The 25,055-nt window shown below is 41.3% G+C and overlaps 1 protein-coding gene across 8 annotated transcripts in view; it reads right to left on the reverse strand.

Moving 5' to 3' along the window:
• The window catches only part of KIF1B (kinesin family member 1B), a 138,635-nt gene that overhangs the window by 22,827 nt on the left and 90,753 nt on the right, over positions 1-25,055 (reverse strand). For 5 of the 8 annotated variants that reach the window (XM_032393835.1, XM_032393819.1, XM_032393832.1 and 2 more), the window contains 13 exons: positions 21,873-21,966; positions 20,482-20,630; positions 18,483-18,661; positions 17,797-17,934; positions 16,358-16,606; positions 10,795-10,913; positions 9,800-9,885; positions 9,334-9,463; positions 8,981-9,143; positions 5,801-5,891; positions 3,990-4,108; positions 3,316-3,371; positions 1,074-1,182 (listed from right to left, as the gene is read on the reverse strand). In XM_032393835.1, coding sequence (XP_032249726.1) covers positions 1,074-1,182; positions 3,316-3,371; positions 3,990-4,108; positions 5,801-5,891; positions 8,981-9,143; positions 9,334-9,463; positions 9,800-9,885; positions 10,795-10,913; positions 16,358-16,606; positions 17,797-17,934; positions 18,483-18,661; positions 20,482-20,630; positions 21,873-21,966 — 1,682 coding nt within the window. The remainder of the gene's footprint in view (positions 1-1,073; positions 1,183-3,315; positions 3,372-3,989; positions 4,109-5,800; positions 5,892-8,980; positions 9,144-9,333; positions 9,464-9,799; positions 9,886-10,794; positions 10,914-16,357; positions 16,607-17,796; positions 17,935-18,482; positions 18,662-20,481; positions 20,631-21,872; positions 21,967-25,055) is intronic. The other 3 variants (XM_032393859.1, XM_032393850.1, XM_032393842.1) reach the window with 1 other exon arrangement.

The following is a 25,055-nucleotide window of genomic DNA, read 5'->3' on the forward strand; positions in this document are numbered from 1 at the left end:
ATGTACAACTGCAACAGGAGGTGTCAGGAGGGAAGAAAGGGATCGTTTCAGATTCTAGGTAGTGTTTAAGAATCAGAAAGCAATGAACTCAGTAGACACTATTACCACTGTAACTATGTCTCCCTCATAATGCAAGTTATAAACACATTATAGATCTGTCTACGGAAAGTACAATTTCTTAAAGCAATGTCACTATTGACAATTAAATACAGGACTGATGCAGCCATACTCTCACACAGAGTAGGAACTCAAAAAATGTTCCATGGAGCTGATCATGATGGCGGTACTCAGCATTATAAACAGAGGATCATCAGGGTAACATTTATTCCCTACCCCTTACATGAACTGATAAAGCCCCTTGCCTCTGTTTCGGAATGGGATCTTTTCTGTGTGTTTTTCCAAGAGCATTTTAGAGACAACTGTGAACAACAATTATTTTCACCACTTACTCTAACACAGCTCACACAGAGAAAGTAAGCTGATGTTGATTATTTTGATCTAGGTCAACAATCCTCAACTGGGGGTGATTTGCAATGTCTGAAGACATTTGTGGTTGGCACACTGGAGGGCAGGTGCTACCGGCACCTTGTGGGTAGAGGCCAGGGATGCGGCTCAATATCCTAGGACAGCAGCCCCATGACAAAGGGTTATCCAGCCCAAAACAGTGCCGAGGTTGAGAAGCCCTGGTCTAAAGAATCATTCTGCCCCCAATCCTCCCACTGAGATTATTAAGGTTAAAGTCCTGACTATATTATGTGCAATATGCTTCTGACTCCCTTTGCTTTGCTGCTGACGGAATCCACTCTGTAAGTTTTCCTTCCTCATACAAACTGCCAGTCTCCGTGTTCTTGGCTGTTGCTAATAAGAAGGCAAATTATTATTCTGGACAGTCACTTCTTTGACAAACATCTAATTCAAAGTATAATACCAACACCACCAAAAATTCAATTCAAAACTGGAATTCAACAGTGACAATGATTCTTTAACCTGAATAAGAGGAGACTCAAAATTACATTTTTTTTTAATTTTGAAAAACTTAGCCTTTGTTTAAAAATTTAGAAAGTTGGACTTACTCTCCTGTAGGCTCCAGTTCACTGATCTCAAACCAAACCAGAAGATCATACTTGCTCATGCTCTGGCCAAGGCTGGTTTTGCTCATGGTGTTTAACTTGGTGGCTGGAACTTTTAAAAGTTTTTAGAAAATATCAAAATATGGTCCCAGTCTACTTAGTAAAAGCATAAGCTCTTCAAGGACACACTTGGGAAAGGTAACAAGAGTCGGGGTGAGATTTCAACGTAGAAGACCCAGATAAACGTCACCATCAACGACATCAGTGCCTCTAAATTCAGAGAACTAGGAAAATGGAGAGTTGGTATCTTTCTCCCTCTCACCAAACAGTATATCTAATAACAAGAAAACAGATTTTGTGCAGAGTAAATGTGCTCATAAAACCATTCAAAAACCTTCCTTAGACTCTCCTATTCTGTGGCATGTTGAGCATGGAAATGATGTGGGAGAGACAGTGTGGGCAGAACCTCACACCTCACAGGGTCTCCTCAAAGCTGGAATGCATGAGGGAAGACCCATGCTCCAGCCCAGTGGTTCCCAAACCTCCCTGCACATGGGATCTTTAAGCAGAGCCCAGGCAATTAAATGACAATCTCTATGGGTGGGACCCAGTCCTCTGAGAGGACTGAAACCCTTTCAGGTGATTCCAATGTGCCCATTCTCTGCTCAGAACCTGGGAGCACTGGAGTGAGAGTCCAGTGACTTGGGATCTACTACTATTCAACCGCTAACTACTAGGCGACTTTGATTGAGTCGCTTAATCTCTGGAAGTATGTCTCCTCATCTACAAAAAGTAAATTAGAATATTTAGCCTGCAATCTTGAACAGGTATCATGATGACCCACTGACACGAGGGATCTGGAGGGGCCTCATGACTCACACAGCCCTAGTCAAATGTTAGCCTATTTGCACTATTCACTCCAGCTGAATTCCACATGAGCTGGTGCTGCTAGTCAAGAAAAAATTAGTGTCACTGATTCTGGCGGTCATCTGAGGGCCAAAAAGCAAAATCAGAAGTATTAAAAACAAACAAACAAAAAAACCCCAACCCACCTACTGGTAAAAATCTTTAAAATTAAAGAACCATTGCAGAGAATCCAAGTGAACAAACATAAGGAGATTCCACAACCCCTCCCCCCCCCAGGGTGATGTGAAAGAGGCTCAAGGAGAGAAGGTGTGTCCTCATATCTCTCCCAAGGAAACGTATTCTTGCCAATGTGCTAGACCCTAGATCCGGTTCAAGCAGCAAACAGCAATGCCAGTATTTCCTACACAGAGAGCCAGGCTTTAGGCTAAGCCCCTGAGGATGGTTCTACACCTAAGGCAGAGCTAAGTTAGCTACTAACCATCTCGTTTGGGTGCCCTCTCACTCTGGCAGCCTGGCACTGGCAGAGAGAGAAAAGACGGCCCTGGGTCCGCCCCATCCTGGAAGGTGGCAACAGCGGAGGAAGCAAGTGCATTGGCGTGCTCGGAAAACGCGTCCAACACATGCACATTCACATAGTCAGCTATGAGAAATCGAACCAGTTCAATCTTTCTCTCATGGTCTGAAGGCCGGATGGAGAGCAGGAGTACAGAGGTGGACAAGTACAGGGTGGGGGGGAAGGTGGCAAGTGGGCAATGAGGAAAAAGAATGAAAATAAAGAAAAAGCAAAACAAGATGAATGAACATGCAGAATACATTTGATACGCAAAGAAATGCCCAGTCACCCAACAGTTAGAAGAAGTTACATATAAAGCAGAGAGATTTAGGAACAGGTATCGTGATGACCCACTGACACGAGGGATCTAGAGGGGCCTCATGACTCACACAGCCCTAGTCAAATGTTAGCCTATTTGCACTATTCACTCTGGCTGAATTCCACATGTGCTGGTGCTGCTAGTCAAGAAAAAATTAGTGTCACTGATTCTGGCGGTCATCTGAGGGCCAAAAAGCAAAATCAGAAGTATTAAAAACAAACAAAAAAACTCCAACCCACCTACTGGTAAAAATCTTTAAAATTAAAGAACCATTGCTTATGGTTCTTTAGGGAGCTTATCAAAATCCGCAATAAGAAGACCAGAAAGTTGGCAGGGAAGGAGCCCTATCGTTTCTTACTTCTTATTTAAATCAGGAACCAAGAATTCCAGTTCCTGTTAGACACGGGAATATGGAAGGATACACAGGAGTGGAGCGGGCATGTAAAAATGATTTCTGTCTGAAAAGCCATCCGAATAAGAGCCCCGTCACCCAGAGAAGGGCTCACCTGGCTTGGAGAGCGGCATGGGCGGAGGGAAGAAGCGACGAGATGGCTGAGGCGGGCTGCAAAGGAAGGAAACAAAGTTCAAGGCTGAGAAAGGGTCTCATGTTGACATTAATGGCATGTTTAAATCCCCTCTAGAAACAGATCATTTGCACTTTCAGATAAGGCATAATATCAGACACCAGACATAATCCCACATAGTCAAACTGAGGCTCAGATATTTTAATGAAAGTCCCCTGTGGGTCCTAGCTAATAAGTGAAATATGAGAAATTTTCTGTTAACACTGACACTCTGCCATCACCCAAAAGCCCCCGTCGTTGCTCTCTTCACCAATGTGATGTCTCCACTTATAGCTCATGCTTCCTGAAGTTCTGGGTAGTGAGGAACAATTACACACAATCCTTGTGTCTTATCACCTCACTCTATCCTGTTCAAAGTCTCTTCCTACAGAAGAGATGGTACTCCAGGTTAGCTGGGCAAAATTCAACGTGCTTTACCTAGTTAGTGGTTCTGTGGCTTAGAAAAAAGGTGGTGATGTTTCTAAAGAGGAAACATCAGGTAACAGAGAAAACTGTTCTTCAGTTATCTTAATCCCTTAAAAGATTTCTTCCTTCCGGACAAGTGGCAGTAAGAGTAACAAGAGCAACAACAGAATCTTTGCTTATCTGGTTCAAACCTGTTAAGCTCCTGTCCTTGCAGATGAAGTGGGTGCTGCTGATAATGCCCGAAGACTTCAAATACTATCGGTTTGGTTTTGATATAGTCCACAAATGATTCAGTGACCTCCACTGCAATCTAATAAGGAATAAAGCCAAGCTAGATTAGGGAAAGATTTACTATAACACACACACATGTTTGCTGCAATCAGAACTTTAGCACTTTTGAGGAGCCAGTATGAGCTGGGTATTTGACTCAGCAGGCCTCCCACACCAAGCCAGGGGTTCCTCCCTGGTTTTCATTCTAAAGCAACTTCACCAAGCTCCAGGCCTTCAAGACCTTCCGTCATCTGCCCCATCTGCTGCCCTTCACACACTTACTGTTTTGGCACAAATTCACCTGCTGCTCCTCTTGCCTGTGCTTCGCTCCCCTGTGGTGCCTGAGGACTGGACCAGGCAACAGCTCTGCCTGGAAGGCCTGCCCCCGTCTCTGTGCTTCTAAGTCATTTCCATACTTCAAGGCCCCCATTTAATAGTAACAACAGTGAGAAAAACATGGCTGTTGACCAGGCACCAGGTACAATACCAAGTTTGACCCACCTTTTCTTATTACACTATATGCTTCAGGAAGTTCCCCACCTTTCTCCACCCAACATAACTTAAAGTATCTTTCCATTAATGGAAATAACCTTCCCTTCTTTCTACTCCCTTTGCATTTAAGGAATACCTTTCTGGATCGTGTGCTACTGCTGTTTAAATATTCATTTTATTTCCCCTAAGCTCTTCAGGGGCATGATCCTCTGTGATTCATCCTTACTCCCCAGATGTGTCAGGCACAGTCCTTGTGCACATTATCCCAGTGAGTATTTATCAGATACGTGCATGCTTATATTCATGCAATTAAACCTAAAAAAGAAAAGTTTTGTGTTTGCTGTTCCATTTTCAGTGTTGTCCTTTCTGCCTGCACTTTAGAGAGTGGATATGGTTAGCAAGAGAATTAGAGTGTTTCATGTCATGGTGAAGATCCTGGATACCAGAGCCACATTGCTCTGGGCTTAAACCCCATCTCCGCCTCTTCCTAACTCTGTCCCCCTGGTGAGTGACTTTAACTGTTCTGTGCCTGTTATCTCAGCTGTCATATGGGGGTTATGAGGCTCTATACTATAAAGGTAAGGAGTAAATGAATGAAGACACAAAAAAGGCATTTGGAACAGTGACTGACACGAAATAAGCTCTCAAAGAATGTTAGCTACTGTGATGAGGATGATGACTTTGAACAGAGTTTGGGTGACCCTTCCTAGAAGAGATGGAAGGCCAGTTGTCTTATTCCACAAATGAGAGCTCTAAGGGGCACTCATGGATTCATCATACTATCAGCTGCAAGGAAAAGAGACTGAATCTTAATTTAGCTACAAAAGATAATTTTAATTTTTTCTACAACTGAGCAATCTAAGTATCTTATAGTTTAAAGGACAATACATTAACTTTAACAAAACTCATATTAAATGCACTTATTTTTCTAGGATGGAAACACTAAAAACAACTCACTGCATTCAAACTGATGGAACATTTTATTGGCAGCCCAACCCCCACACACTCATGGGGCCCACTGTTAACTCCGAGAAGGCTGGCCACTCAGTCCACTGAGGATTACCTCACCGCTCTGGCCACTCCCTCCATTGTCTATTCTCACCACAAAGCAGCTTGGATAATCCTCCTTCCAGGGCTGAGAAAGCCAAAGGCCACCCACACAGGATGACTGCCTAACACTGGCCTCTCAGACAGCCCCCAGACCTGCAATGCGTTTGGCAAAAACGTCCATGTCACTTACATTCTGCACGTGATAAAAGCCCAGAGGACTTCCTCTGCCGTTGTTTTTGAGGGGTTCAGTGGAGAATGCTTCGTCATGGCGATGCAAAAAGCTTAATTAAAAAAATAAGACACATGAACTTCACATTTCACAATTTCATCAAGATCTATGTTTTAAGAACCTGACTTGGAGGGGTGCTTGGGTGGCTTAGTCAGTTAAAACGTCCGACTCTTGATTTCAGCTCAGGTCATGATCTCGGGGTCGTGAGACAGAGGCCTGAGCTGGGCAGGGAGCCTGCTTAAGAGTCTCTCTCTCTCTCCTTCTGTCCCCTCTGACCACCCCGCTTAAAAAAAAAAGAAAAAAAAAAAGAACCTGACTTGGAAAGAAGCAGCCTACTTAAGCACAGTCTTTAATTGAACCAAGTTAACTTGTAGTTCCTTGTAATATACATTTTCCATTATCACTCAAACAGCATTTTAGATTTTATTTCAAAAATGACTGAAAGATAACTGACCCTGACCACTTAGCTATGTGGACACATATGCAAGAGTATCTCAGAGAGCATCAAGAGTGAATTCAGTGAATTCCTGTTTCTTTGTAGGAACATTTTTTACTGAGAATAAAAATTATGAAATCATTTTATGCAGAAAAGATCTGGCAGATTCAAGCTTCCATAAGGTAGTATGAAAGCCTGTTAGTGTTCTTGCCTAGGAGAGTCTCTGATGACCTGCAAAGATTAGATTTAAATGTCACCTCTTCCAGGGAGTCTTCCCTAACTCACCCAAACAGTTGTGTCTTCCCACAGCACTAGGGACCCATTTCTCTTCAATAGCAATGGTTTCACTCTTTATAATAATGTATTTATATGCCTGTCTCCCCGAAAGACAGCGAGTATCTCCTATAGTTCTCCAGATATAGAAGATACTTCTGAAATACTTGTGAGGCAACAGACTATGTTTATTTATTCTCACAGATAGTGAGTTTTTACTTCTCTCTCCCTCCCTATTAGTCTGAAATAAACAGAAGTAGAAAATTAAAGAATACTGAATGCAAAGATTTACTCCCAGACAGAAATATCCATCAGAAGGACATCCCACACCCCACAAGAGAAAAGGGGGAAAAAAGGAATACTTTGCATAGGGTAGAGAAACCAGGATTATGAACTCCCTGTCTTCCAAATCAGTTCACTGAGTCTGAGGACAGTGGAGTGCTCTTGTCCCACATTCCCCATCCCAGATGCCACCTGTTACGAGCACCGAAGCAGTCTGTACTCCATGTACCTTCTTCTATTTGCTTTCTTTCCTCTCATTCTTCTTACGCCCCGCCCCCTCCTTTTTGTTCTTTTTTTTTTTTTTTTCAAGATTTTATTTATTTGAGAGAGGGAGAGAGCTCATGAGAGAGCACGACCCAAGCTGAAGGCAGACGTTCAACCAACTGAGCCACCCAGGTGCCCCTCTCCTTCTTATATTTCTTACTCTTTTTTTTCCTCTCCAGACCATAAGCTGTATATGCCAGGGGCATTACTTGATTTGTAATCTACACTCCTCCAATGCTCTGCTTAGAGCAGGTACAAATATCCTGGGGTTCCACAATGGTGATGCATGAAATCATTCATACTGCCCGACAGCTGTGTCTTCTCTACACAGGCCAGATGAGAGTTTGTAAAAGCTCAAGAAGAATCTGGCCCTTCTTTCAATATGAGTCAACATTCCGTCTTCTCCACAGCTGACACCAGGTGGAGATGCTGCTCTCTTGCTGGAGATTTTAGGACAAAAGATCAACATAACATTACTGGCATTTCACATGCCAGTTAACCAAGTAGGTCTTTTCCATAAAATATTTCAGTTGCAGGGCGCCTGGGTGGCTCAGTCGGTTAAGCCTTCAGCTCAGGTAATGATCTCGGGGTCCTGGGATTGAGCCCCATGTTAGGTTCCCTGCTCAGCAGGGAGTCTGCTTCTCCCCTTCCCTCTGCCCCTCCCCCCTGCTCATTCCCTCTCTCTCAAATAAATAAAATCTTTAAAAAAATATTTCAGTTGCCTAACTGGTATAATAATGAAAGCTCAAAGCAACTGGATCATCTAGCCAACTCCATCCCCCAACGTTAACTTAGGGCTGCTAGTGAAAACACACTGAATGGGCAAAATCAACACTGGATAGATAATACTTCAACAACAATTGTGAGTCATAGCAAATTATATTATTGGCTTACTATGCAGTAATCACATTTGATTTGGGACTTGGCTAAAATCTCCATAAAGACAGTGCTTTGTCAACTGTATTAGGACCCCTAGAAGGCAGAGAGGCACATTCTGAGAGGGATGGCAGAACTCTAGAGCAACCTCCTGGTGGCGCCAGGGGCCAACTGCAGACTTCAGGAAGGAGGCGCATGAGACAGCACTCTCTTGTACTGTGGCCCTTCATAAGTACTAAAGAGATCCACTGATTTCTGGAGGTATTAAAACTTAAGACTGTCAATAAAAGTGTTTTCCAAGGGGGGGTCATGAGAAGAAAAACTCCAGAGTTCCAGAGGGTTATAGGATAGAAAGAGCTTGTAAGTGGCTAAGGAATGAAACCTGTCATACCTTTTCTACATACTATTCTTCAGTTGACGTGGAATTTTACTCTAATTTATTTGTTTTTTTTCCCCCCAAGTATTGAACAGGCAGAACTGGTAGCTGGATTCATGGCCTTCAGACTTGTTTATTAGTAAGATATTTCCCCATGAAGAGCATTAAAAAGATGAATAAACAGGCTTATCTACATCCGATCCTCTATTTCCAGCAGAGGAGGACAGGCCACAGTGTCCAGATACAGAAGATACTCCTGAAATATCTGTGTGGTCAAAATGGCAATACCAGACTGCTTCCTGTTGCTTTTTCGGCAGAGACAATACAGAAAGAAATGCAAATGCTTGGTAAAGCAGTTGACAAAGACCAACTTACACCAAATTACTCCCTATATAAACCTCTTAGCAGGATACATGGTCACACTCCTCCCCACAGCAAATTCTATTTCATACCATTTTAGGTTTCTGGTTCTTATTCCCCCCTGGAGTGAAGAAAGCTGTTTTATTTCGGAAACTGGTAGTAGTTTCCCTCTTGAGAGTGTTAACACCTCACATATATAAAGTAAAGCACTGGGTGGTGCACAAAGGATGTCACCTGGGTCAACAGCTAGGTAGGCAGGCAGAGGGGGGCTTACTTGAACTGACAGAAGATATCTGCATACTCGGGGAGGATCCCACTGGCCTGTAGCACAGTTACTCGGAAAGTGAAGGCACTGCCCAGTTTCAGGTGGTTGCCGATCTCTTCAGAAAACCCTTCCATGACCATCTTACCATCCAGCAAAGTGCCTGACTTCAAATCTAAACAGGGTCAAATGAACACACATATAGTTCAAATATGGCACAGAACACCTTTCAAAGAGGAGAGAGGAGGGCATTCTTTCCATTCCTAGTCGATGAAAGCAACTATCTCCCTTGACGGTGGTCAATATTTTGCCCTCTTTGAGAATGTCCCCAGTCTCCCCAGTCACAGTAAACTCTGTCTACGTACCCAAGTCATTCATTCGATTGATTTCTTCTGGAGGAGTGATGACCTCAGAACTCTGACCCTGTCCTTCCACAATCCTCAGTTCCTCCAAGGATAGACCAGAACGAGTCATTGCAACTGAAGAAAAGTCATTCTGAAAACAAGGCAGGAACAGGTAGATGATCAAGTAGCACAACAGCTTATTTCCCTCAATCTCCTTACTTAATGTCTATTTGCCCAACAAGCAACAGTGACTGGAAAATTATGTGGATTAAGAGCTGCCTGAGAAAAGGCAATACAATAAAATATAAGTAAGGACCTTTACCTCTGTAATTGTTAGACATGCCCTGTGTTCTATGGAACAAGCCCGTAGTTATCTGTCTTTTGTAGTTCTAGGTAGAAGAACTGTTTCCTAGTGAACATCCTCCTTATAAACCTATCTTCTACTTTCTCCTTCTATGAGTTTTTCTCTCCCTGTAAGGCTTCTCACCTGATTAAAGTACTCGTTATCAAAAGATATTTTAGCTGTTCCCGATTGTCGAATTCCGGAACCATAATCAGGAGCTTCTTCATCCGCTAAGTAGAAAACAACAACAACAAAAAAGAGAAGGATCAAATGAGACTACATATGGGCCAGATGAATGGCTCTTGTTGGATTATGAAATAAACAGGAAAGTAGCGGAGTCTTCCGGTTCGAGGACTTTAGTAAAAGGAGATGCTAAAGAACAATCTTTCGCTTCAGAAAGGAAAAGCCGGAAGCAGCAAAGTCACAGGGGATGCTCCCAACTCTACTCAGGTATATTTACCAACCTGCTTAGCTCAAATGAGACTAGTTAATAAAAAATTGGTTTTATTCTTGCTATTGTTCAAATGTATACCTAGAAACACTGATCCTCACTTGGCAAGATGATGCTCAATACCACCCAACAAATATTTGAAGGTACTCGTCTGTACTTGCACAAACTTCCATAAACTCAACCCTGGTGACCGTGCCACAGATTTCCACAGGGAAAAGCTGAGAGGTCACTCCATACCGTATGGCATTTGGAAATTAAAAGAGAAAAATTATAGGAAATGGCCACATTCTTTCCTCAGAATGTAGGCTGGATCATGGAGAAGTGTAAAATATCAGAATCGTGATCCATAAACAACAAAACAGTAAAGGACAGAAATGTCTGGTACAAGTTCCATGAGAGAAAATTAAGCAAGAAAAAGTCCTGAATATCTTTTGTTACTTCTGAAGCAGTTTTATAAATGACTTTCATAAGAGTTGTTCTTTATGTTAAAGGAAATCCCTTCATCCCATTACTCCAAAATAGCTGTGGCCCAGACTAAACAGAATCTATTTATGATACTGGGTAATAATAACTAAAAGGAAGCAATAAAAGCTTTCTCCACGACAGACAAGCCATCATGCAAAAGAACCGGCCTGCTCTGTCTCTAGGCAAAGAATCCAAAGCTCTCACCCAGAAGAGGGTCACCTACCTGCAATGGCCTGCACAGCCACACGTAGAAATCCCCGCACTTCACCTTTCTCACTGACAATGGCCACCCTATGAATCAGGGGCACAGGATACAGCAGGTTGCTCAGGTAAACAAATGCCCTAGAGACAGAAACCAGGAGACAAACATCTGAGCACCCCTCAGACAGAGAAGCTGACTTTCAGATTTCCAGAGAATACCTTCAGGGCTTCTGGGCCCTGTCTTAAGGCCACCTTTCTGTTCTGCACTACCAGACTGCTTCCTGTTGCTTTTTTGGCAGAGACAATACAGAAAGAAATGTAAATGCTTGGTAAAGCAGTCGACAAAGACCAACTTACACCAAATTACTCCCTATAAAAATGACCAGTTAAAAAACAAAATGACTAGTGTAGATAGAAGAGTAACAATTGGAAATAGACTTTCTTTTTTTTTTTATTTTTTTTTATTTTTTTTATTTTTTTAAAGATTTTTATTTATTTATTTGACAGAGACAGACACAGTGAGAGAGGGAACACAAGCAATGGGAGTGAGAGAGGGAGAAGCAGGCTTCCTGCGGAGCATGGAGCCCGATGTGGGGCTCGATCCCAGGACCCTGGGATCATGACCTGAGCTGAAGGCAGACGCTTAACGACTGAGCCACCCAGGCGCCCTGGAAATAGACTTTCAAGATGACTGTCCTATGGATACTGCTAAGGGTGGAGAAAAGGGAACCCACTAAAGAACTTAACCTTTTAACATTATGGCGTTTTATTTCTGCCAAGAGATAAAACAGAAATCAGGAGACAAAAAAGGCAGGAGATGTGCCTGAAATACAGTTAATAACTCTAAAATAGATTTCAAGTCACAGCATTATGGAAATGCTCTAGGAAATGACTATTATTTTCAGGCAAGTGACTGACACATACGAGCAGAGAGGCTTTGTAGCCAGAAGTTTCTGAGTAGCAAGCTTATAGGAGACTCTGGCTGGACACGGAGACAAATATCCAGGGAGAAAAAGATAGCTCATCCCTAAAGGACCGCTTTTGTTCCTGGAGTCCAAAACTTAACTCAGAAATGGAAACACAAAAGGGAAGTTATAGACCTAATATCGTCTATTTCAAACAAACTAGCAGAGTCCCATCACATTTGTACTCTTTTTACTTCTTTCATTATTTTGTATCTATTAATTTTTTTTTTTAACAATAAAAAGGTGATCACAAAGCTTAGGTATGTTCATTCCAATTAGTGGATGTGATACAGAATCTAGTTCCCACTGTTACTCTTGTCTTCCCACTGGGTATATGCTGATCTTTGAACACAAGGCAAGACAAAGAGTAAACATTTGCACCAAGAAATCAAACATAACTGAACGTGACACATATGCCTGTCTGCTTCTTTTCCTGTTCTGAATCTACATTAGAACAAAGAGAAATGGGAAGATGGAGTGGATTTGTGGGATTTCAACTCAAAGTAATGAAAAAAATACTGAAAACAGACAAAATACACCACAGAAAAACATGTTAATAAAACTTTAAGAACATAAATGAAATGTGAATGAAAAGTATAACAAAAATAACTGTAAGTAAAACACTGAATCAGATCAAATGAAGTCTACTTCCCTTTCAGTCTGCTCCAAAGGTAGGGAAGGAAATGCTAAGAAACAGAGGGTTAAAGCTTTGTTGCATAAAAATTAAAAAATGAAAAGTCTTCCAAAAAGGATTACAAACAAGACTCTCAAAAATTAGCTACTGTGACAGAGTTTCAAGACTAAGAATTTGGCATACAGTACCAAACAGACTGCTTCACTTCCCAAGTCAGCACCATACAGACCACCTTTGTCTCTTAATGGTATTCCAGCCACACGTGCTCACTTTCAATGCCTCACCATTACAGAGTCACCGCATATACTTGTCCCCTGCGTGGAGTCCTCCCTGAACTCTACTACCTACCTCACGCCTTTGATTTCATATCTGCAGGTCTTATTCTGAACACTCTCATGACAGGCTCCCCCAGTGTTAAGTGATCTCAGTAACACACATGATTCCATCATTGCTATGATTTTCATTTATGTGACTGTTTAATTTGTCTGTCTCACCCACCAGACTGCAAACCCGTGAGAGCAGGAATCATGTCTGATTTTGCTTGCCACTGTCTACAGAGGGTCTGGCATATTTATTGAGTAAATACACTCAACATTCAATCAACATGATTGAGCATGTATGTACATAAGTGAACAGAAAATGATTTGTCCTCTATCTTTAAGTAGAAGTGGAACATTTTCCAGAAAAATGGGTTACAACAGAGGTAGAGAAGCAAAGCCATCCAACTTTATATACTAGGTTGATTTTTCTAAGATATACTCAAGATGGATATTAACTATAGAGAACATGTTTAGGTTCCTAACTATACTTAATTTGTATAGTTGTTTTTATACTTACACCAGGAATGCCTGTTTCTAATTTTCAAAAAGCTTCCCACTTGAAGGCATTGCATATCATGTTCACACACGCATTACAACAAAGTACTGTTTGAGCACACATTAAAGACAAGAATCTCCTTTCCACCTATGGCAATGGTTATTCCAAAGGTGAAAGCACAGAAAGTATTCTTGTGTATTTCCCATCTTAGAAAAGAGTCTTCTGTGATTCTCTGGCTACGCAACTGCACGGTCACTAGCCAGCTCTCCCTGTCCTGTTATCAGAAGACAGCCTTAGCCCAAAGTCAATGCCGTAGAAGTTCTCCTCTGAAGTTTTTTAAGCTGGAATTTTTATAAATACTCTGCATTCTTGAGAGTCCTTATACTTTGACCTAGCAGACTGAAGGAGAACAGGAATGAGAGAGGGGAAGATGTAAAGGGTATATTAGCATAAGGTCTGTGAAGTTACATCAAAAAGGGAAACAAATTTGGTCAACATAAAGATAAGACAAATCAGCCTAATTATGGTTCTAGTTAAAGAACACAATGTCGGTTCAGACTTAGATGTCAGGATAACCATCTTTTGCCCCCTTTTAACCCAGAAGACTAGCTTAAATATTTTACATTTCATCCCAAATTATGATGGATGGTTCATAACATCCCAGCATGCCATAAGAGAATAGCTAAAGGGACAAGCTCTTTTCATTTTCATATAAAAATTCACCAGAGGCAGCCAAGGCCAAGAAACAAAACCTACAAATGGAATTTCACAAAAAACTGGAAAATTTTACAAGTGAATTGTATTTGCAATTATGTGCCAATATGGGAAATCCAATCCTGTGAAATCACAAAAACAGGGAAGAAGTTACTTCTCTTACACATACAATGACCACTACATATCTGGGTGATGTTGCATAGTTATCAATTTTGATTGTAGATGAGAAATGTAGTCAAGGGCGAAAAGTAAAGAGCTATCCTTCATTTTACTGATGGCCATGATTTCACCTCCTCCACTAACCTCTTCCTCGCAAGTTAAAGTTAAGTTTTGGAACCTGGGAAGCTGAACATATGGAAATTACTTGAAAATCAAAGCAGAGCTGATTGCTTTATACCTACACTTAATCTGATATGATTAAAATGAATAAAATAAGAGAGAAAATAATGCATGTATCTTAAGCCAGTGAATGTCCATATTAAGTGGGATTCTGACTTAAGTTCTCCATACAAATGACTCAAAATACAAATGCTTTGGAGAACTCTTAACCAGGATATTCACTTTGCTAGTGTGGATGACAGAATCTGACAGATAAAAAAGATCTTTAAGGCTCTCTGCTTTCCTACCTAACTCCTCATTTATACTTGAGAACCCAACAGGCCTCAGTTTCAGCTGAGCTGACGTTAGGCCTCAGACATCTCTTAGGGTCAGTGTTCTTCCCGATGTGCCATGTAAGATGAAGCTACATAGTCCTCCCTGTGCAACGGTGCATAACACGGACGAGCAGCATTAGAAGCTGCGCAACTGGCACCAGGACCAACCAGTTTATGAACAGAAACTTGGTTCTAACTTCCAACCCTTTTAGAATACACAGCCATAAAATAAGAAAAAGCACTATGGTCCCATTATTCGTACATAGAACTACTGTTCTCAGTTTTAATATAAATCAGCTTCTCCGAAATTCTAAGCATCTATTCCTGGCAATACACCAACAGAAAACAATATTCATGGCTGCACAATCCCTTAATGTTTATTCATGGAAAAACTGAATAGATGTCCCTCCGGTATCATAAAACCCCGAGACTGTCTAATATTAAATTACAACCCATGGTCATAATTGAGGCTTTCATGTCTACCAGAGATCTTGCCTTTCCCTCTTTCCACCAGAGTGATCGTATGCTACAGTAGTTATTTAATTCTTGCCAGGTGACCAACGTTACACCATGAGCTCAGTGCCAGAACCTTACCTCCCTACCGGGTCAGGATACTTGCCACGCTTTAATTTTTAGAGAACTGGTGTTTATCTGTTTAACACTGGCATAATTCCCTCTTTTTAAAGGACTCAGTAATATGTGGTTCTAATGCACCGTTAAGATCCAATTGCATACCTTAAAACATGGACACACTTTTTGTTAATGCAGCACGTGCTGCACTGTTGAATTTGTAATAAAATTACTTCAGCATGAAGACTGGGTGTAGACAAAGACCCCAGTCCAAGGAGCGTGCGCGTGAGAGCTCTGCATCACTGACAGATGGAGTCAAAGACAAGGCCTGTTTGGAAAACCAAACTTAACACACAAAGCAGTTTCATGTGGTGCTAAACAAATATCCATTGTTGATGGTGTCAACAGATAATTTCATGAGATTCATCATTATTAAAACCTATAGGTAAAATTTTGGCAGAAGCCAAAGATCTACAGATAGGCTTAGTGAAACTGGCCAAAGAAAGGCATCCATTTCAGACAAAAGGTAACTTCATGTTCCGGATTCTTTTTCTGACTCAAACTAAGTAAAAAATAAACCTAACACGACTCCTTTATATTTACTTATTTAAGATTTTTAAGTAATCTCTACACCCAACTTGGGGCTCGAACTCACAACTCAGAGATCAAGAGTCGCACACTCTATTGAGTGAGCCAGCCAGGCATCCCCTTTTTATTTATTTATTTATTTACTTACTTACTTACTTATTAAGATTTTATTTTTAAGTAACCTAACACTACTCCTGATTCCACTTTTGTCCTCTTGATTCCTGCTGGTGTTACACATCCTTTAGTTTAACCTTGGCCTTGCTCTGCTCTCCTTCTCATGTCATCCCCATATGCTTCTTCACTCACATTCCTACAAAAAGGAAGCATCAGAACATAGTAACATTCTTTGACCTTGTAACATTAGACTCTTAGCTTTAATTACTTTCTCCTCTGGGGTTTTCTCCTTCAGAGGGAAAATACTGGGCGGTTTAAGACAGGGGTCCTCTGCGTAGAGCCTTCACACATTGCCGTACGCCATGCCAAGCAGACTGCGTACCTCACAAACACTGCCTGAGGGCTCTCCCTCGCCAGATCAGCATGTCACAAACTGAATCTGCTAAGGAAAGATCATCCAAAATTGCACAAGGAGCCTCTTTAAAGCAAGAGCTGGTCCCTTTTTGCCCTTCTCACAATCACCTCACCAACCTTCCCACTAAAATGAACCATGGGGATCGGTCGTAAAACGGGTCATGCCCGTCACTGAAGAGATCTGATCCCTCCTCCGTCCCTGCGTCAGAGCCGGTGTCATCCACGAACGCCTCATCATCAAAATCCTCCATTTCATCTTGCTGCTCGTCAGCCAGCTCAGTGATGTCGGAATCGGCCGTGGAAAAAGTGGGGGAGGGTGTGCGGTCAGCAAGGCGCTCATTCACACAGCCGTGGAAAATGGGGGAGCTAGACACCAGGGAAGACGCCAAGGGACACAGCCAAGGAAGGAGAGAGGAATAGTTGGTTAAACAGGAAGCTATATGTGTCAACAGGACAGAACCCACTGGGGAATCAACACAATAAAAGCAAGTGGAAAAGCAAAAGGATAAAATGAGCATAAAACATCTGGTTCAGGTGAAAGGAAATAAGGACTGGTTCTTAGAATAAGAAAAGCAAAGGAAATACATGAGTAGAAGATCCAGATCCCAGGTAAATAGTGTGCTGTAAAAATGTTTATATTTTCCAGTTCACACAAAAGATCAGCAGCCAGGCCTCAAAGGAGCCACTCAACATTTGGTGAAATAAAAAAGGTGATCTTTATTCCAGTTTATTCCAGTTCCCATGTCATCTCGGAGCAGAAAACAAAATGGGTGGAATGCTATATGGCAAAGCAAGTACGTGCCTTGCTTGGATAAGATGTGTTTGGCCAATTCAATTCTTTAGAAACACTCCACTATCAGAGTGAAATGGAACAGATTTAACTTCATTTCTACAAAATACTATGACTTCAGCTCCTCCTTTCTTCCTAGTTCCTTTAAAAATGGTCAGAAAAATTTTGCAATTGAAAAACAATTCAAATCCCGAAATCATTAAGCTCAAAACTTACATCTCTCTGCTTTTTAAATTCTAAACCTCTAAGAACTTGGACTCAGTATGGATTCACAGGGGCACTACTTGTTTTCATTACATGTTGGGATTCATGTATACACAAAGGAGGCTCAGGCATATGGCCAAGATATGCACTTGGCTCACCCTTGGCAAAGACTAATGTGAGATAAATTGCCTTAAAAAAAAATGAGGAGACACTGGATCAAGGAGAGGTTGCAAGCTGGTAAGCTGTAAGTCATACTATGATTTTAAACTGTGCAACAGACAGACATAGGCTTTCTTTTTCTTTTAAATTTATCCTCTTCAACTGTAAGAGGCAGGAAAGGCTGTCAATTACTCTGGATGAAAGATGAGACTTAAGTGCGCACACTGAATAAAACAAAGGGAAGCACACCAGGTGACACACTGGCTGTGTCTGAGTGGATGAGATTACACGTGGAGCATTTTTGCACACTTTTTCTTTACAGAACTTTCTGTAGTATCTGCTGAGGTTTTAAACAAAATCATTCACTATTTAAAAAGAAGACATTGATGAAATCATCACGTACCTTCCTACCAGTTTGAACCAATGGAACCGGTCATAAAACGGATCACTGCCAGTCACAGTGGCTTCGCTTTCATCCTGGGCGCCCGAGGCCACCTCACCTGCCCTGTCATACATCTCTCGCATCAAATCCAGCCTCTGCCTGCATAAACATAAGGTGCACTGGCTTAATATCATGAGATTGCATTAAAATTTCACTTTGGAATTATCTTCCATGCAAGATTAAAAACAAAAAAGCTGCTCCCACCATTTAATGATATTAAAAAACGATGAAGGTCAAAAGTACAGGAACTCAAAACACTCAGTATCCAAAGTGTCTGAGTCTAGAGACAAGCCACCAAAAGGAAAAAAGGCCACCTAACCTCTACTGAATCATAAGAGAAATGTAGTTCAATGGTATATGACATCTCAAATATACTGAAACAGTAGAAAATACCTCACCACGTTAAAGGCAAAGGAAACCACATTATAACTTTCCTGTTTATTACCGATCATCAGATCCAGAACAGAAAAGATGAATAATTACTAGACCCAAGACAGAACTAGCTACCGGTGAGCAACAGCATTTAGCACCACAGAAAAGGAAGCAACAGTGACATCACAAGGCAGAGAGTTTGAGGGAGCCCACCTGAGCAATTCATTATTATTTCCTAAATAAAACAACTGGTTTTATGAGGAATGTTTTCATACCTGAGTTTCTCCAAAGACCAATAATGTGTCGCTCCGTTCTTCAGATCCTGGACTTCTACCGCCACCACAGTACGAGGGAAAGGCCTGTCTTCATGAGTTTTTTCCATATCAGTGGGAAGTAATTCCGGAGGCAAAGGGGAGTACAATGTGTCCGTCAGCAGAACAAACTGAAACTGCACCTATGTGGAAAGAATAAACCGTCCAAATGGCCTTTATGTTTTCAGCAAGTCAACTTCAGAAACAAGGCTATATAACCATGCCCCATGGGAAAGGGATCAAACACGTAGTATGTGCTCAACAAACAGCTTGTGATTAACTGGGGGGAAAATGGCCACTTGTATACTAGCTGTAGAATAATCCTAATTTCAAATTAAGCTATTTACAGACTTTGTTCTAGCCTGGCGCAGTGTTTTTACACAAACTAAAATCTCAGTACATGTTTTGGTTGATGGAATTTACACCAGAGAACAAAACTTGGACCCACGAGGACATCTCTAGCCTCTCACTGAGGTGGGTGCAGAAATGGCACAGTCAGTTTTCCATCCTAAATTCAAGAATCACAGGTGCTACTCTTAAAAGTGTTTACTACATGGTAAGTGCTTTGTGTGCACCCTGTCATTTATTTCTTGCTACCGCCCTATATTTTCACCTACAAATATTAAGTAAATGCTAGGTACAGCAGCAAGAAGAAAAGACATAGTCCCCTGCCTGTATTTCACCTACTTGAAGAGAGGGATAAACACTTACAAAATGAAATGGGATGCCGAGATTGAATGAAGAAGATATCTTACCCTGTTTTACAGAACTAGAATATAGGGAAGAGAATGAATCTCCCCAAGGTTGAGCAGTCTGCTCTTTCCTGCCATGTGATACTGTCCCCCGCTGTCATCCTAGTAGCCTCTAGACCATTCAACAGTGGGACATACAGAAGAATCAATCTAAGATGTGGTGTGACGTTCTGGTAATAAGGAAAATCAGTAACATTTATTGCCTTTTACCAAGTCCAAGAGCTATTTCAGCTCTTTACATCTACTCCTTCTTTCATGCCCCATAGAACCCTAGGTGGCAGGGGCCGCTGCCAAGTCCATCTTGAGGGAACGAGGGAATACAGGCACAGGGCCATTAGGGTCAACACACAAGGCGCGCTGGAATTGGAGCCTGGCTGGCTGTCTGAGTGCAAGGGCCCGTCCACTGCACATACCTGCCTCCCAGGCCCTAGAGCAAGAACGGCACTTAGGACTTACAGGTGCAAATGTAATGGTCGAAAACTAAAAGAAAATTGAGATTTTCAGAAACCCAAGAATAGCATTCTCCTATTAATATGTTTCCCTAGGTCTTGGGGCGCCTGGGTGGCTCAGTGGGTTGGGCGTCTGCCTTCGGCTCAAGTAATGATCCCAGGGTCCTGGGATCAAGTCCCACATCAGGCTCGGCAGGGAAGCCTGCTTTTCCCTCTCCCTCTGCCTCTGCTCATGTGCTCTCTCTCTTGCTCACCCTGTTTCTCAAATAATAAAATCTTAAAAAAAAGTTTCCCTAGCTCTTGTCAGAATACAGTCTTCTCATTTGTAAATAAGATAGAAAACAAGTTATTTTAAAAATGTCGTATAATTGGGATGCCTGGGTGGCTCAGTTGGTTAAACATCTGCCTTGGGCTCGGGTCATGATTCCAGGGTCCTGGGATCGAGTCCCATATCGGGCTCCCTGCTCAGCGGGGAACCTGCTTCTCCCTCTCCCTCTGCCACTCCCCCTGCTTGTGAGCTCTCTCTCTCTCTCTGACAAATAAATAGATGAAATCTTCAAAAAGAAATGTAGTGTAATAAATATTTAATGAGTACCTACTGTGGTCCAGGCACATACGGTAAATAAAGGCATATATAACCCTGTTTCACAGCAAACGGCAGCTGAGTTCACCCAAGGGAAAGGCTAGTTCAAGATGAGAGCCATGAGCTCCCTGAGGGTCATCTGCACGTCCAGATGACCCATGGCCTCCCGCCCTTCATACCTTCTTCTTCAGTTCAACGCTGATGGCGTTGGCCTCCTTCAGGTAAACAGCATTGCCCCAGAGTAAATCCCTTAATGAAGTAAACTGGTGAGACTTCCACTTCCGGAAGGCCCACTGGGCCAGCTCAAATTCATGTTGTGTCCAAGGAGCTGAAAGAGCAAATGAAGCGTAACAAATGGTGATCTCATAACTACGTAGAAATTACACCTCTCCTCTACCTCATCTCTCTTATCAAGTTAAAGTATTTTTCCATATTTCTCCATTCAGCTGCTTTTGTTTTCTGCTTTTCAGTAAAGCTTACTAAATTCTGTTGATATTATGAAGGTAGTATGTACATTTTAGAAAACCTAAAAAAATCCTATTTAAAATAGTGCATGAAAGAAATAGACTTTTCTTCCTTTTTAAGAAACATATACATCTAAAAAAAAAAAAAAGAAACATATACATCTAATACATGGCTTATAATAAAGAAGAACCCTCTGGTATATTGTACAACTTCATATAATATCTATTTTTCTTGCTAGTACAAGAAATAAAAAGGTCATATTTTACTTCAATATTAAAAAATTAAAGAATTTAGTACATAAATTAGAGATTCTCCAAAGCTAATCTGAAGCCTTGAGGTTACTGGGAGGTTGGGTGGAGAAACAAAATGTGATGAATGTTCATACTGTATTATAAGGTAATAACAAACAATTAAGGCCCTGATTCAGCTAAGAAATTCTGAAAAACTTAAGGCAGGTAGGCATGACTAAGCAATAGGATTAGAAATCTGCCAGAAATGGCTTTAATATACATTAATATATTCCAAAGTCCTCTCTGGGTAATCCTGGGCATAAACCATAGATCAGCAAATCAAAGAGTATCTTAACAAAGATTAAGCTCTGGGGTGGGAGGATGGGTTAGCCTGGTGATGGGTATTGAGGAGGGCACGTTCTGCATGGAGCACTGGGTGTTATGCACAAACAATGAATCATGGAACACTATATCTAAAACTAATGATGTAATGTATGGGGATTAACATAACAATAAAAAAATTAAAAAACAAACAAAGATTAAGCTCTGTATTTATCTGCAACATATACACAAGCTCCACATGTATAGTAATTTGAGGCTATATATGTAAACTGCCCAAGAGATTTCTATAAGGACCGAGCTAAGAAATCTTGTGTTCTAAGGAACACAATCAGCTCCGCTCCCACCTCAGAGAGCACAGTCTGTGTTCTCAGCATCGAGAATCTTTTGAATCACTTTTAAACTGTCTCGGTAAAATATCAATAAATGGTAGGGCCAACTATGATCAAATCCAGCTTTGATCATAGATGAAGGGCTAATCTTATAGTACAGATCCAAAAGCTATAGAGAGGGAAGTTTCCATTTCCAGATTTCACCTTCTTCCTCCTCTTCCTCCTCTTCTGTCGTCTCTGCAGCAAGGGAGCGGGTCTCAACCTGCTTCTGCAAGGCCTGCAACTTACTCTCGTAGTCCTGGATGAAAAGAGAGGAGAGGACATGTAGGAGAGGGAGGAAGTGGATGGAGGGGAGGAGGAATGAGAACAGTGTTGGGGAAAGCAGAGAAAGCAAAAGATAAAAGAGAAGACAAAGGCAGGAAACAACAATAAAAAGACATACAGAGAAATACGTAGGAAAAACCCACAAAGCACACAAGACAGTCTGTAAGGGGAAAATGCTGAAGAAAGCGAACTGCAGTCTCTTTCTACTCCCTCAGACTCAAGGGTTCTTTATTTTGGGTTGAGGTCCAGACAGGGGGGACTCTTGAGGGGAAAAACACGTGTATCCCTTAGATTTATTTAATAGTATTTTTTTTTTAAGATTTTATTTATTTATTTGACAGAGAGAGACACAGCGAGAGAGGGAACACAAGCAGGGGGAGTGGGAGAGGGAGAAGCAGGCTTCCCGCGGAGCAGGGAGCCCAACGCGGGGCTTGATCCCAGGACCCTGGGATCATGACCTGAGCCGAAGGCAGACGCTTAAGGACTGAGCCACCCAGGCGCCCCTTAATAGTAGTATTTAAGTAGTGCCTTCACACATCAAGGAATTCTAGAAAAAAACAATACTGGAAAATTCACCAGTATCACCAACAGTTCTGATTATCTAGCTGTTTGAATGAGAACCGTGGACTCTGAACTCTCTGTGGATGAAATATTAGTATTTTTGCAGCTGTAGGATGCAAGATGCAGCCTTCAGGTAACCAAAAGATCACAGTGTTATTAGGGCTGAAATAATCTATAGATTGTATTTAGTTATTCAAGAAAGACATTTTAAAATACACTATTATAATACAAAATGTATTACTGTATTATATATATATATAAAATTATTACTGTATTATAATACAAATCAGATGTATCCTTCATTTCTCCATCTACTCACTCCACACATTCTCAGTGAGGGTGGTATCACCTTGAAGAGGGCAAAAAAAATGGTTCTTGAAGGATACAAAAAATCTTACTCTTTTGATGCATAAAGCACAAATATACATACAGTATATAAACAGATGCACTATATATCTGAGGTATTAAAATTTCATGGTGGGGAGAGATTAAGGAAAAAATATTTAAAAAGATTCCTTGGAGTGTTAATGTTTAAAGCTTGTGTTACTGAAAATAAATCAAGTAAGGTTAAGAACAGAGACCTTCACATAATAAAATACCAAATCATAGCATAAGCATTGTATTTTAAGATACACCGCCTGGGTTTCCTGCTTCCTTGGGGTGACCCACTTATAGGCTGTCCTGAGACAGAGGGATTCGGTATGGCCATGTATTGTTTTCGAACAGAGCTCGCCCCAAGTCATAAGTCAAATATTCTTCTCATTACAAAGGACCACTGAGAGCCTCCTAGCAAACTATTATGAAAGGAGCTCCCAGTGGCGATGCCAAGAGGGATGCAGATATTCTCAAGGCTCATCATTTACCACTGAGTCTCACAGGGGAACTTTCTCTCTTTAGAGGAGCTGGCACTGAGCAGGAGCCAGAGACACAGCTTCAGTCGATATCGAAACACACTTTTTAGGAGACTATGTACTGTGGCAAAAAAAAAAATCTGCAGGTGAAAGTTCTGCTCCTGGCACCTGCTCTTACTAGTCTTATAATTCTGGGAAAGTTAAATCTTCTCTACACTTCATTTTTGTCATCTTTAAAATGAACAGTTTAGTTCCTGACCTGTCTCCCACACAGGACCGAAGGAAGAACCAAATGATGAACCATTTAAAAATGCATGTGGAAGTCTTCTTCATTGGTAACATACACTATCAAAGTGACAGGCTGTGTTTTAAAAAGTTTATTTGCTGGGGCGCCTGGGTGGCTCAGTCGGGTAGGCATCTGACTTCGGTTCGGGTCATGATCTTGGGCTTCTGAGATCCAGCCCCGAGTTGGGCTCTGCGCTCAGTGGGGAATCTGCTTGTCCCTCTCCCACTGCCCCTCCCTCCGTTCATGCTCTCATGCTCTCTCTCTAATAAATAAAAATCTTAAACATAAATAAAAATAAAAAGTTTATTTTCTAAGTATACCCAGCACCCAGATCTTGGTTTCTAAATACTATTCCCCACTAAAAGGAACCAGGGTTCTTTGGGAAAACAACCGATTCCAGGTCTGAAGCAAGGAAAGCACAAGGTGAGCTCAGAATATCTTGTGCCAGAAAGCACAGAAGTGCTCAAACATTGATGGGGCCATTTCCAAAGGGCACAGAATCCCAGTAGCCAGTAAATAAGAGTAATAACAGAAACACGATATAGCACACTGGGTATTAAAATGACTCCAGGAGTCCACAGTGTTACTGAAAGAAGAGGGAAAAAAAAGGAGAAGCCCTTCTTTGCTCCCCCGCAAAAGCCAGCTAATAAATAAATGCAGAGGAATGGCAATTAGAAAAACTACGTTGCAGCCCCAGATGTAATGGCTGAATCAGGCAAGAATCATTAATAAATGCCAAAACAACTGAGTGAAAGGTGGATGGAGAACAGAATAGTCACACAATCCCAAGTGCCACCCTAGATACCCGTTAATAAGACAGAGAAAGAGCTGGGAAACGTCACATTAAATTTATAAACTTTAACATTACTGATAACAGGACAATTGGACATTTTGTCTGCCAATGTGACACGAGGGAAGTACACAATGTCACCCTGACAGCTTTCTTATCAAACATGCTTAACCTAAATCTAATCTTGAGGAAATAAACAGACTAATCAAAATGTAGCCTATTCAAAAATACCTATGTAATGAAAGAGAAAAGAAACATCATAACCAAATGTAACACAAACTTTGCTCAGAACTGGGATTAAAACACACACACACACACTTGTAACCATTATATTTTTTAGACCATTAGGAAAATCTGAAAATGGACAGTATATTATATAATACTGAATCAGTACTAAATTTCTCGGATAGGTTAATGGTATTAAGAGAATATCCTTGATTTTAGGATATACACAGGGCAGTATTTAGGGGTAAGCTGCATCATGCCTGCAACTTACTTTCAAATGATTCAGAAAAAATACACAAATATGGGTATATGAAGGTTCATTATACTCTTTTCAGCTTCTTGGTATGTTT

Source organism: Phoca vitulina, unplaced genomic scaffold (genome assembly GCF_004348235.1).
Source record: "Phoca vitulina isolate PV1807 unplaced genomic scaffold, GSC_HSeal_1.0 scaffold2, whole genome shotgun sequence".
Classification (NCBI taxonomy): Eukaryota; Metazoa; Chordata; class Mammalia; order Carnivora; family Phocidae; genus Phoca; species Phoca vitulina.